The sequence below is a fragment of the Nicotiana tomentosiformis genome, chromosome 12, assembly GCF_000390325.3.
Source record: "Nicotiana tomentosiformis chromosome 12, ASM39032v3, whole genome shotgun sequence".
Taxonomy (NCBI): domain Eukaryota; kingdom Viridiplantae; phylum Streptophyta; class Magnoliopsida; order Solanales; family Solanaceae; genus Nicotiana; species Nicotiana tomentosiformis.
The window spans coordinates 91,615,553-91,629,594 of record NC_090823.1 but is presented as its reverse complement, the minus strand read 5'-3'; the positions used below and the strand labels follow the sequence as shown (position 1 = coordinate 91,629,594).

At 33.7% G+C, this 14,042-nt stretch overlaps 2 protein-coding genes across 3 annotated transcripts; one reads left to right on the top strand and one right to left on the bottom strand.

Annotated features, from left to right (window-relative positions):
- Positions 1-1,526: 1,526 nt before the first annotated feature.
- LOC138903034 (uncharacterized) lies at positions 1,527-2,950 on the bottom strand. Its single transcript, XM_070190942.1, has 3 exons — positions 2,643-2,950; positions 1,797-1,986; positions 1,527-1,697 (listed from the first exon to the last, which is right to left on the bottom strand). The coding sequence occupies exons 1-3, from the start codon at positions 2,948-2,950 to the stop codon at positions 1,527-1,529; spliced, it is 669 nt and encodes a 222-aa protein (XP_070047043.1).
- A 3,062-nt stretch (positions 2,951-6,012) lies between these two features.
- LOC104107175 (cyclin-D4-2-like) lies at positions 6,013-9,306 on the top strand. Of its 2 annotated transcripts, none has more exons than XM_009615907.4 (6): positions 6,013-6,554; positions 7,415-7,501; positions 7,578-7,676; positions 7,945-8,146; positions 8,266-8,390; positions 8,542-9,306. In XM_009615907.4, the coding sequence occupies exons 1-6, from the start codon at positions 6,243-6,245 to the stop codon at positions 8,785-8,787; spliced, it is 1,071 nt and encodes a 356-aa protein (XP_009614202.1). In that variant the 5' UTR covers positions 6,013-6,242; the 3' UTR covers positions 8,788-9,306. The 2 variants fall into 2 exon arrangements, with proteins under 2 accessions (XP_009614202.1, XP_033514809.1); XM_033658918.2 differs by having other exon boundaries at positions 6,014-6,554; positions 7,581-7,676.
- Positions 9,307-14,042: the final 4,736 nt, after the last annotated feature.

Sequence of the window (14,042 nt, the reverse complement as noted above, 5' to 3'; positions counted from 1 at the left end):
AATTGGCATATGGAAGAATGGTAGCTCAAAAGCAAAGAATGAAGCGGTATTATAATCGAAGAGTCAACCTCAGTTATTTCAAAGTAGGTGACTAGGTCCTAAGGAAAGTAACTCACAATACCCGGAATATCAACACGGGGAAGCTAGGTCCAACGTGGGAAGGCCCCTACCGGGTTTCAGCTATCACTGGAAAAGGTTCATACGAGTTGGAAACCCAAAATGGAAAGAAGTTGCCCAACAATTGGAATGTGGCACATCTCAAAAGATATTAATGTTGATGAACATTATCCGATCAGAAAGTATGTGGTGTGCTCTTTTTCCCTTCGTTCAGTTTTTTTCCTAATTGGAATTTTCTGGCAAGGTTTTTAACGAGGCAGTGACAGAAAGCATACTACGAAGACAACAACAATAAGACCTTTAATAGCAAGTCACACAAGCAGAGATCCACTTGGGAATGGTTAGATAATATTTTGCTCTATAGTAAATTTTCACCGGGAAGTTAAGTTTGCTATTGAGCAAAGGTTATCTGATCATACACGAGCACAAACCACTAGAGAGTTTTTAGATAGTTCTTCGCTCGATAGCATATATTCCTAAGGGGAAGTAAAGTGTGTTACCAAGTCAAGGATTACCTAGCAATGCATTAGTGGAATCTTCGAAGATACAAAACTTCCAGTGTTCCAATTCACATTCTTCGCATTCGAACACTAGGGGGAATGATATGAGGATACGACAACAATGACTGCCATGTCGATTGAAAATATAATTGCATCATCGGGACCGAGGACTACGCGAACAGCTCCGTAAAAACAAGTTATACAAGTTAGTCACAAGTAATGGCAATTTCTTTTTAGCATAGCAAATGCTTATATATTTTTTGAAAATAGAAGGAATAAAATAAAATCCTTTTGTTTTTATCTTGTTTCTTGTCTGAACGATGAATTAACTTTGTCATTTGAAAGTTAAACTAGTACTTCAAATGCTAGTGTCGTAATGAACATGAGACATCCTCTTCAAGAGCACCGTAAACATAAGAGGGGTCTCTCTTATATAAACCCTCACGGTAAAGGGCTGGTTCCGGAAGGATTTATGCCCGGAATCAAAAATGCCATCGGAGAAAAATACACGGGAAGCCGCACACGAAAAAAAACCCCCAAAGTAAATTTGCGCAAATACTTATCAAAGGCCTCACGGAAAAGGGCTGATGGGCCGAGCCAAAAATACTTTCGGGGAGAATGCATCCAAAAGTTTCACATAATAAGATGCAAAAAAGTCTACGCAAAATTCTTAAAGAAAATGCAAAGATTAAAGTCTTGTATGAATATTCTAACAATGAGAAGACTCAAACGATACTTGAGCAAAAGATATTTTTATTTACAAAAACATGACAAAATGGCATAGATACGAGAACTGAAAAAATAAAAGAAAAACTAAACTGCATTGTCTCTAGAACCAAGAGGAATAGAAGTGTCCTCATCCCCGGAAGAAGTAGATGGATCCACCGATGGCTCAATATTTTCACCAGTTTAGCCTTCGACATCATCATCCTCCGATTCTTCTTCAGTTCCCGAAAACTCGGAACCGGAACTAGAAGGACTAGGTGCATCAGAACTCGATGGGAGTCCACTTTTAGCAGCTAACTCAAGTTCTCGGGCCTTAGCAATTTCGGCATCAAAATCAATGACACCAGCTTTGGACTATTCCAAGGTTTTTCTCATCATGTTGTACATGGCATAGGTTTTTTCAACAACGAGGGAAGCCGCTCGGTGCTTGAGTTCTTATTTGAGTTGGGTTACCTCGGCAGAAAGGTTTTTCCGGGCGGACCTAGCAGATTTGAGACTGATATCAAGGTCGCGAACAGTTGAACTAAAGAGCCTATTATGCTCGATAGTTTTCATGTACTTCTCTTCCAACTGGGCGTGTCTCGCTCCCACTGCAGCAAGCTCTTCAATTTTGGAGTTCAAGGCTGCCTCTAAGTTAATCACTCTTTCAGCGGAAGCAACCTCATGTTATGTTTCAGCAAGAACGATGTTATGGACTTTAACCCATTTGGCCCTGGCTTCGTCAAATTTAACCCTAAGAGGGCCAATCTCTTGGCTAGGGATGGAAAGTGGGTTGGGCCCTATACGGGCCTAACAGGCCAGTCTCGTGGGCCGCGGTCCCGGGACGGTCCCAGTCCTTAAATAAACAGTCTCGGGCTAAACAGTCTTTTTGTAGGAATCGGCCCGGGACCAGGCCCACAAACTCATGGTCCCAGGCTAAACAGGTCGGGCCCGCGGTCCCAACAGACTAAATGGGCCCAACGGCTAAGCAATGATTTTTTAAAAAAATTAAATAGAAATTAGAGATAAAAAGATGTTAAAAAAATATCTAAGGCAATGCCTTGTAAATTTATTATAGAATTGCGACCTAATTTTTTAATTCAAATTTAAAGATAAAAAATTATAAAAAGATATTCAAAGTAATGCCTTGTAATTTTATTATAGCAATAAAAATATGGCAATATCTTTCTTAGTCTTCCTCCCCTATGAGATGAGCACAACAAGGTGCTAATACCACCATTGAGAAGAAAAAGGAACTAATCAAGATATGCCAAAATACAAGTTACATAATACATATTAATTTTTGTTCATAAAAGTTACATTCCATCTCTTACAAACTTCATAAGTCCGTCAAGGTTCAGACGAAGTTCCGTTGGTGGTGGTGGAAAAGTAGCTTGGTCATCGCCGCTTTCATTGTCGGGCGAAGCAGCATCCTCAGCAAATTCAGCTAGCATTTCTTCGTAAGTTTCGTCATCCTCTGGTTGTGATTCAGCAAGTCCAAAATTTCTTTTTTTTTTCGAGCGGATCCAATCTTTGAAAAGTACTGATTTTTCCAAGCTCTCCCTCATAGACGCTCTATAATCACTGATTTGAAGTCTTTCTTGACTGAAAGCGCTCTTTGATGCCATTGTTGAAGCTTGAAGTTAAAATGTCTCAGGCCATCCTTGAAAGAACTGAAAAGTATTTTTCTTTGTCCTTCCACCATTGCAAAATATTAAAGGTGTCGTCGGGATTCACTTCCTCAAGTTGCTACGACAAATAAACTTAAAGCTCATTTAGTTGTGAAAAAATCATTACTACTAGAACCAAAAGAACCCCTAAACACCGCCCAAGCACTAAGTCCTCTTACTTTCGCAGTCTTTTTAGAAGATTGAGAATCAGAAGAAGAAAGAGTTGGAACATTTGGTCTAGCATGATTTAATGCAACTTGATAAGCATTATAAATAGTTTGAGCATTTATTCTAATTGAGGTTATTGCTTTCGAAAGTTTAGGAAACTCATCATCTTCAAGTGTTAAACTATTATAAACAGTTTCATACTAAAATTGAGGACTTCCTAATTTCATACGAAGATTTAACAAAAAAGCAACACCATAAATAAGGTGGAAAAAATATTTTTAAAACTTTTTTCTCATAGAATCAATACCAAGTTGATAAATTTCCCCACCCTTAGAAAAATGAGCAAACAAATTTGTAAGTTCTGCAATATAAACTAAACAGTTAGAAATAGTCGGATAATATTGCCCAAAAAATTTATTTGTAGCAATATAAAATTTTTTTAAAAAATCAACAAGCATTTTAACATTAGCACAATCCCCATTCTTCAGGTAATCGTCATCATCACTTACATGTGCATTAAACGTTGAGTTTATGGAGTTTCTATATTCATATGCAACAACCAAACTTTCATACATGTAATTCCATCTAGTTGGACAAGGTTTAGGAATCTTTTTTTCTCTTAGTCTACATTCATCGCATCTTTTAAAATATTCTCTAAGTTTACTTCTACTGTTTGAATGAAAAAGTTAGTTAAGAGCCATTTTAACCTTTTCAATTTGAATATTTAAGATTCTCATACCATCACCTATAATTAAATGGTAAATATAACAAATACATCTAACATGAAAAATATTACTAAATACACGATTTAGCATAGTGGTAAGCAAGTCTATAGCAATTGTGTTATTAGTAGCGTTATCCATTGAAACCGATATTATTTTATCACTATTGCAAAAATATCTGCAAATATCTGTAATTGTGCTAGCAATAAACTGTCATGTGTGACGTGAAGCAATTATTCTATAAGCAATTATGCGCTTTTGCATTATCCAATCCTCATCAATCCAATGACATGTAACAGTAAGGTAATCACAATCGTTGTTACTTCTACCAATATCAGTTGTAATAGCAACACGATAATTTATATGAGTAAATAAATAGCGTAAATATTGTTCATATTCATGCTTATATTTATAAGTATCGCTCTTTACGGTTGTGCAAGGAAAACCTTTATAAGTAGGATTAAAACAATTTCTAATATAATGCACAAACGCATGGTCAGAAGGAAAGCTATATGGTAAGCACATAACGGTTATCATTTTTGCCAATTCTTCCCGATCTTTTTTTGGATCATAATATAAAATACCACCGGTAACAATGTTAATTCCCGGTTGAAATTGATTTAAAACGGTACTAGGGTCAGCCTGACTAGGACTAGGTTCACTTTTCCCCTCGACCAAAGCTTTCAGACCTTGATATATAGCGTTATCTTTAGGGTATTTTTTATGTGTCTAGCCAAAGATCCCGTCCCGCGATCCAAAATATTTAAAAGCTAACTCCATACCACAAGTTTTACTCTTAGCCTTATCTTTTGGAACTAGTTGAGTAAAAAATAGTCAAACATGAGATATTTTCTGCCGTTTTGTAGGTTCTCTAGAAAAAGTAGGGGCAGTAACGGGAGTATCAGATGGGTCATCATTTGGATTAGCAGTGTTATCACTAGTTGGGTCAACATCAGGAGTAGGACTAGTAGGTGTATCATCGTCCGGTTGAGTTTCATCAAGATCGATTTTCTCATCATCATTTTAATCAATAGTATTATAATTATTAGAATAGAGAGCATTCATTAATCCATGGTCTAAATGTTCACCGGGTGCAATATTATGGCAAAATTCAGTCTCGATAAATTATAATAAACTATTATCAGTCTCAAGAATAGCAGGTGTAGGGCGGGTATGTGGTTTGGTTCGGGGAGCCGGGGGCAGCGGAGGAGGAATATCAGTACCACTAGATTCGCCAATCTTGGATTTTTCCTTATTCTTATTTTTACCAAAAATATTTCTTAAGGAATACATCTTAATTAATCAAGTAATAGAAAATAAATAAAATAAACAAAACTATAATATTAAGACTTAAGAGTTGGAATGAGTTTACCGAATTGACGAACAACTTGTTGAAAATTGATTATCGTTGAAGAATTGAAGACTTTAATTCACCAACTTCATAATTTTTTCATAAATTGTAACAACCTCAATATTTTTTAACTATTTTTGGAATAAAGTAAGCAATAGTAGCAAGTATAGAAGAAAATTAGAGAGAGATTGTGATAGATTGATAGTGATTTTGTAAGAAAATGAAAGAATGAGGGGTATTTATAGTTGAAAATAGGGAAAAGTGTAATAATAAAAAGTTTGGGGTTAAAACTAAGTTGGGAGGGGGTGTTAAATGGCTATTTTTTAAATATTTATGCTATTATTTTGTAGTTTATTACAAATATTATTTTAGCTATATGACATAATGTCCAAACAATTTGCTCTTTAGTTTTATGTTTTTCACTTCTTTATGCAGAGATGAATCCAGAATTTTAACCTTATAATCAGAATTCTATCACAACTCATTTAATTTAATTTGTTTGAAATTAATTATTTATACTTGTTTAGCAAATTTTTAACGCAATGTACGACCCAAGTAAAAGCTATTGATTTTGGGTACTCAATACTCATACCTATAGATCTACGTTGGTCCCTGTCTTCATTTCTGTATCTTCCCACCCCATTTTTCCTCTTGCATTACTGATTTAAAATAAAATAAAAATTTAAATAAACCTCCCACCCACCCCTTAAACCCCACCCCATATTTCTCTCTCTAAAATCCTATATAAAGGACACCCTTTGTTCTTGCCGCTATATCTCTTCACAGTTCTATCACCAAAACAACTTCACTGCTTCATTTTCTTGTTTCATTTTCTCCTCTTTTATTTCCATTTTTTCATTATTATTCTACTAGAAATTCATCTTTCTGTTTATTTGCAATGTCTCATTAAACTAGAGATCGATTTACATACATTAAATATACTTGTTTTGAGGGTGAGAGTATATATATTTATATATATAAACATACGATCTTTAAGGTATTTATTTCAATGGCAGCCAATATGAATTCTGCAATTTCTAGCCTCCTTTGTGCAGAAGATAACAATATCATTTTTGGCAATGACAATAACGATGATGTTGGAAAATGGTATCTTAAGAATAATCAAAGCAGTAAGCAAAACCATAGTTTTTTTGGGGAAGAGAATTTTTTGGCTGTTATGCAATTACAGAGTGAAGAGTGTGTGGATTTGATGATTGAGAAAGAGAATCAACATATGCCTTGTGGTGATTACCTTGACAAGTTGAGAAATGGGAAGTTGGATATTGAGATTAGAGAGCAGATTCTTGATTTGATTGGCAAGGTTTGTTGGTCTTTTACTAATCCATTATAATTCAGATCTTGGATGATTAATTACTGCGAATTTTTCATCAGTGATTGTTATTTACTTTAGTTAAGTAGATCTCACTTTAAAGTTTAGATCGGTAGTGAATAGTGAATGAAAATTTACATGATGTATTTTCTTGTTTCAAAAGGGGTGGTTGATATCGGAGGCAAAGCTATTTATGGGAGGTAGAAGCAGCAGATTCAGGATCTGGAGTTTATGAGTTTTTTACGACGATCTCAAGTTTATATATATAGTAATAATTGGATCTACAGTCAAATGTTTATAGTAGATATTTAATGAATTTTTTGATACATATATAGGTAAAAGCTACTGGATTCATGTTAACCTATAGCTAACATGGTAGATCCGATCCTAACAGCATGTATCCGATAGAATAATCAAGGAAATCCTTAAAAAATAGTAAAAAAAAAGAATAATTGAGGAGGTTGATATCATGTGAGTATTATATTTTGTATTTTGGTATTGTAATTTGTAGGGGAGATGGGGTTGAAGGGGGTGGGAAAAGGGATATGATGATAGTATAATTCTTGGCTTTTACTTTATACTGCAAAACCACTCACAGTATATTTATTATTTACAAGAAATGTGAAATGAACGTTTGGTAGGATCTTTTTGTTTATTGTTGAATTGTCAGGTAAATTTGGTACGTTAAATATGTTTCTATATACTTCACCTTTTTCCTACTTCATTTAATTCTAAGCTGTCTTTGACTGAATTTTTCACATTTATTCTTAGTTTTGTTTTGCTTGACTGGTAAAACATAGAGTTAGTTTCACATTGTAAAATGCTTGATTAAACATTGTTATTGCATGCAGGTTCATTCACATTTCAATTTTGGGCCACTCTGTTTATATTTATCTGTGAACTACCTTGATAGGTTTCTTTCTGCCTATGATTTACCTGTAAGTTTTTGATTATCAAGATTTTATTTTTAGCTTTATTTAATCACATTCCTAATAATATTTGCTTGTTTTATAGAAGGGAAAAGCATGGATGATTCAGCTATTGGCTATAGCCTGTTTGTCTCTGGCAGCTAAAATGGAAGAGACTATAGTTCCTCTATCTCTAGATCTACAGGTGAACATTTACATCAAAATTAAGTTTGAATAAAAAGGGCAGCCCGGTGCACTAAGCTCCCGTTGTGCGCGGAGTCCGTGGAAGGGCCGTACCATAAGGGTGTATTGTACGAAGCCCTACCCTGAATTCCTACCAGAGATTGTTTTTACGGCTCGAACCCGTGACCTCCTGATCACATGATGATAACAACTTTACCTGTTACGCCAAGACAACCTTGATTATTTTAATCTTATTAATTTGGTACTGATCTAATAATTTGTAATGACAGATAAAGGAAGCAAAATTTGTATTTGAAGCAAGAACCATACAAAGAATGGAGCTTCATGTATTAAGCACATTGAAATGGAGAATGCATGCAATCACTCCATTCACATTCATTGATTATTTCATTAAGAAGATAAATGGTGATCAAACTGCTTCAAGATCTTTAATCACTAAAGCAGTAAAAGTTATATTAAGAACACTTAAAGGTAAAGTTAACCTTGATTGAGATTATCCTATCTACGATTGAATTTCGCAAAATTTGACTATAGAAAGTGAAAACGGAAGATTGTTACTGAAACTTTAGGTGGGTGAAAATTGAATGCAGGAATTCACTTCTTAGAATTCAAGCACTCTGAGATTGCAGCAGCAGTAGCAATCTCTGTTGTGGTGAAAACTGAGACAATGGACATTGAGAAAGCATTATCTGCTTTAGTGAAGCAAGTACAAAAGGTAAAATTTGTTGGTCCAAAAGGCTAAGGCAAATGAAATGTAGTACTATAGATCATTTATTACTTTTCAATCCTATCATTTCATGTTGATTAACTTCACATTTGATCAAAATGGTAAAGTTTTCTCCTTTCTTTTTGTGACTATTTTGCAGGATAGAGTAAAGAAGTGTGTTGAATTGATTCAAGAATCATCTTTGCTAAGTGATTTTGATAAAGGTTTAACCCCTTTTGTTCCTCAAAGTCCAATTGGTGTGTTGGATGCTAAATGCCTAAGTTACAGAAGTGATGATTCAGGAGCTGAGTCATGTGCAAATTCCACACCTAATAGCCCAGATACTAAGAGGAGAAAGATGAATAGAACCTATGCAGTGGACATAAAGGAATGGATAAATGAGTGAAAGCCTTTTACCCCTTTCAAAAGGATTTGATGCAATGAGAGTTATGGTGTGATACTTGAATCTGCATCCCCAAACAGAACTTAAAAAATAATAAAAAATAATAATAATAATAATAATAATAATAATAAGATAATAATATGGAGAAAAATAAAATTTTGTGAGGAAGAGATTGCAAGTAGTTGGATCGTTTTTGGAGGTCGATAATTTATCATACGCCAAAGAATTTGATGCCACGTTTTTGTAAAAGTGGTGTTCAAGCCAATTTGCGAGCACTTCATGTCAAGAAGGCAACTTTATGCCATTAGTATGAGGGAACTCGGAGAATTTTACTGAGTAAACGTGGGACTTTTTGAGATTTCGTTCAATCTATACTTTTTATATCTTGTTTGAAGAGATAACTATATTTAAAGTCTTATAAATAGAAATATACAAAGAATGTATTATTATACGCAATCCTTGTTTTGTCCTTTACTGTATTGTCCTAAATTTTGTAATAAAAAACAATTTTCGCCGGCCAAATTATATTTATTCTTTCCATCCTTATTTCATTTGTCGGATTAACTCATGACTTCTTAGATTTCGAAATACATGAATTTTTAATCTCCGGTTCATTTTGCCATCCTGACCGATGAATTCTTTTTTTTAATAGAATCGTTTGCATTCACAAGTTCCAACATGGTTTATTTTAGGATTTATAGTAATATTTGGTCATTTACCTATTCTAGTGGCTAGCAAGTATTAAATGAAGAGTAAAATAGCTCCACTGCCATGTACCTTTCGGAATCACATGTGATAAGTTCTTGTTTGACTGATTGTCTGGACAGACTTCAGGTTTAGCCGTTATGCCTAATAGAAATTATCATAAATTATTTCTCTATTAAAAGTTTCAGATTGAGTTCTTAGAATAGATAATCTTTCAATAGGGAGTGTTATAACTCTTACTTTGAGAAATTAGATTAGTTGGAATTCGGACCAATATACAGCAAAGTGTAACAGATTCTGCTCGATTCTCGGAATACTGTTTGATGTTTTTTGTAAAGATTTCTCAACTTTAATTTTGGAATCAATTCCATCGAATCTTTCTCATGGTCTACTAACAACAAGAAAAGGCCCTGGCTTTAAGTTTTTTTTTCGTAGGAAATGACCTTTGCAGGAGTTAAATCATATAAATATTTTTTTGGACTGCAAATAATGATAATTTTTCTTTTTCTAACCAAAGCAAAATAATATCATTTGTGAAATTCAGTCGGTGTACCTGAACATTATTAGTATTAAAATGGAGAAATGAGAGAACACGTATGGCCACTAGAGATATTAAAGCTACCTAAATATGACAATAGATGAAGCAGAGGACAGTATAATATAATTTTCTTTTAACTATAACATACATTGCCCCCTTTATAGATCAAAGTTTTTCTACTATTATTTAATTTATTACTATAATAATCATCTCTCTCTAGGCGGCTAGTTGGGACTATGCTCAACTTGCAATATTTAATTTTGTTTTCATGTTGTTCCTTTTTCTGGATGATGTTTTAACTGTCGAAAAAATTGAGAGCTAAGTTGCATGGTTCTGAGTTCGAAGGATTAAAAGCAATGTGCAATCAATTGCTCTCTATGTCCCAATCTTGTTGCAGTGATTTAATTTGTTTGTGTTTTCACTTCCTTAAATATTGATAATCGCTTGCATAAAATTATACGTATATTACTATACTGATTTACTTGATCGTGCGCTTTTTTGGTCCGATATGGAATAGGTTAGGGAACAATTCGTGAGATTTGTTAGATCAAAACTGACAATGCATATTATTGACTTGCATTGTGACATTTAAACTATTATTAGCTGCCATAATATAAGGATATATATTAGTGGAAGTACAATATTAATATGCACAAATATTGTTCAAGAGAGTCGTTAAATTTTGTCACTGAAATTGAGTGCCTTTGGACCTTAGATAAACCAAGCAGGCAACTTTGAATGTCCCTTCTGTGATCCAATAATACATTTACTGGACCCTCTCTCTTTTCCTTTGAGAAGTTTCTGAATTAATATAATTTGATATAAACACAGTTGGACGTAATTAATATAATTTTATATAAACACAGTGGTACATGAAAATTTGAGTAGCTATCGTCCAATTAATATAATTTTATATAAACACAGTGGTACATGAAAATGTGAGTAGCTATCGTCCAATTAATATAATTTTATATAAACACAGTCGTACATGAAAATGTGAATTATAAACATGAATCTGACCTTCATAAATTTTGTATTTTTCTATTCCTATGTTAAACCATTGACAACTCACTACATTATAAGAGCACAAAAGTAGATTGTTAGGTTTTACATTACAACTAATTCGATGTCAGATATTGTCTCTTTATAACGATTTTTAATAACTACTATCTATTACATCACCATAAAAGGTGAACTAGTATAATCACACGAGTGGGGTCTAGGGAAGATAGTGTGTACGCAGATCTTATCCCTACCTTGGGGGTAAAGAGGTTGTTTCCGATAAACCCTCGGCTCCCTCCCTCCAAGATCTCCCCACCTTGTTCTTGGGGTGACTCGAACTCACAACCTCTTGGTTGAAAGTGGATGATGCTCACCACTAGAGCAACACACTCTTGTCGAAATCAGTAAGTGTGGATACCAATTCATTCTATGTATAGTGGTTCTCTATTGAAATATACTTTTTGTTTCCTGTTCACAATTACAACTGGATTGATAATTTTCATGCTTCCTTGTACTCAATTTTAGTATCTTCCCAGGGATAAAGATAATTAGAAGAGGTACTACAAGAATAACATATTTAGTTTGATCTCATAAGTTGGGTCTGGAAATTAAAAGTAGTATATATGCAGATATTACCCCTACCTTGTGTGAGATGGAAAGGTTATTTCCGATGACCCTCGGCTCAAGAAAAGAGTTTTCATAATAATTTTAAAAAATACAAGAATGAAAATATTTTGATAAAAATTAATGCAATATTAATTAAAATTATTTATGTCGAACCAATTCCTATTTAAATAACAATGCATTTATAGTTTGATAAGATTCATATTGTTCGTAACAATTCTTAATCAGATGTATCTTTCGAGTTTTTGACCAATGTTGTCCCTTATCTTTAAGGGTAGGTCTATTTTGGTCCCTCAAATATAACCCTAGGCATATTTATTCCCTTAAGTATGCTAAAGTGAAGCACATTTAGTCTCACTGACACAATATGTTCAAAAACTAATGGTGTTACCCAACTCTAATTCATGAAACAAATCTTCTGCTCTGAAACAAAATGTTTCCTTTCCTTTTATTGGATAACGTAAATTATCACTTTAATTCTTCATTTTTAGATAATGACTTTTTAAAATTTTGACTTTGGAAATATCCCCTTCTGTGTCAGTTTTCAATGAGAAAATGACACTGTATAGCCGCTGCAAAAATAATAGCCGAAAAAATGTATAAAATTTGTATATATATACATTTAAATATTTCGGTTGATTTTTTCAAAAAGAAAAGTTAAAATTTAAAAAATAAAATAGAGCTGTCAGGATCACTTCTAGGCATATTATTGAAACAAACGAATAACCAGGTTGTATTATCACTTTTAGCATGTGCCAGAAACTATTTACATCTGGTAACGGAAAAAGTATATAAAATTTGTATAATTTTTATATATTAACATACAAAATATATATATATTCAAAAAATATATAAATTTTATATATTTTTTCGGCTATTATTTTTACAGCAGCTATACATTATCATTTTCTCATTGAAAACTGGCACAGAAGGGGATATTTTCAAGGTCAACATTTTAAAAGACATTATCTAAAAATAAGAAATTAAAGTGATAATTTGCGTTATCCAATAAAAGGAGAGAAAACGTTTTGCTTCGTAACAGAAGATTTGCTTCATGAATAAAAGTTGGGTAGCACCTTTAGTTTTTGAACACATTGTGTGAGTGAGACTAAAGGTGCTCCACTTTAACATACTTAAGGAACTAAATATGCTCAGAATTATATTTGAGGGACCAATCAACCCTCAAAGATAAAGGACAATATTGACCAAAAACTCGTATCTTTCAATAAAAAATTGTAACGAATCATTTATTAGAAAGCTTGTCTGTTGAAACGACTCCTATTTCAATAGCAAGGCGTGATTTGTGGCTTTTTTATGAAATCCATGTCTTTTCATAACAAATCCTAATAAAAGGTCTTTCATTCGACTCTCTCGACAAAAATTGCAACAATTCATTTGTAGGACTTACGACATTTGGCCATCAAAAGCACAGTTATTTTCTGGTTGATATATGTCATACCTCCTTTTTCCCGAAGGGAGCGGGGATAAAGGAGTTTTTTCAATTAAAGTGACAATATTCGAAATGAGATTATTTATTAAAATCAGAGTCGCCATTTGGAATAAGTTATGGTGTCCCAAGTCACCGGTTTATTTTAAATCCCAAATCGAGAAAATTTGACTCTATTTATGGTCTGCGAACACAGAAGACCGGGTAAGGAATTCTGTTAACCCGGGAGAAGGTGTGAGGCACTCTCGAATTCCGTGATTTTAGTACGGTCGCTCAACTATTAATAATTAGCCTAATTATTCGATTAATACATATTTATAACCTATTGTGCATTTTAGTTTTTTAACCGCTTTTAATTATTTATAAAATTATTTCTGGAACAAGTCACGATGTCGTACACTTGTCGTTTTGGCACACGTCACAAACCGCGCCACATGAAATGCACCCGCGATTTACGACATGCTTATTTTTATTATTGTTTGAAGTTACGATCTAGTCACGTGAAACACACACTCGAATTGAGGATTATATATCACGACCATGCCACGAGAACCGTACCCATAGCCGTGATGATTTATTATTAACCGTGCCTAAAATTACTACGAATGTTTATAAGTTATTTTCCTAAAGCTAATTTAAGATTATTGTAAGGTCACGGATTATGGACATTGAATGAGTTGGAGGCCCCATTATGATTTAGCTATTCGAAACTATTTGTTACGAAGGAAAGGGAATAGTTTTGATTAATACGTTCAAGCCTAGAAGCCCATAAAACGTTAACCAACCAAAGTGACTTAAGCCTAAATCCTTGTCTAATTTATCCAAGACCCAACAGAATATCTTAAAAGAGTGTGGCTCATCCTACTCCCAAACTAAATGAAAATCCCTCATTCTTATTCCCTCTCCAATCTCAGAATAACACAATAGTCGTATCAATACAAC

What these genes read in the sequence shown, in the direction of transcription:
- LOC138903034 (XM_070190942.1), bottom strand. Translation starts at nt 2,950, where the DNA reads ATGGCATCAAAGAGCGCTTTCAGTCAAGAAAGACTTCAAATCAGTGAT. An exon ending in AAGTTTGTAAGAGATGGAAT is followed by an intron (nt 1,987 to 2,642) that starts GTAACTTTTATG and finishes TTCCGCTGAAAG; the next exon opens with AGTGATTAACTTAGAGGCAG. An exon ending in GGAAAAACCTTTCTGCCGAG is followed by an intron (nt 1,698 to 1,796) that starts GTAACCCAACTC and finishes ACCTTGGAATAG; the next exon opens with TCCAAAGCTGGTGTCATTGA.
- LOC104107175 (XM_009615907.4), top strand. Translation starts at nt 6,243, where the DNA reads ATGGCAGCCAATATGAATTCTGCAATTTCTAGCCTCCTTTGTGCAGAA. An exon ending in TTCTTGATTTGATTGGCAAG is followed by an intron (nt 6,555 to 7,414) that starts GTTTGTTGGTCT and finishes TATTGCATGCAG; the next exon opens with GTTCATTCACATTTCAATTT. An exon ending in TTTCTGCCTATGATTTACCT is followed by an intron (nt 7,502 to 7,577) that starts GTAAGTTTTTGA and finishes CTTGTTTTATAG; the next exon opens with AAGGGAAAAGCATGGATGAT.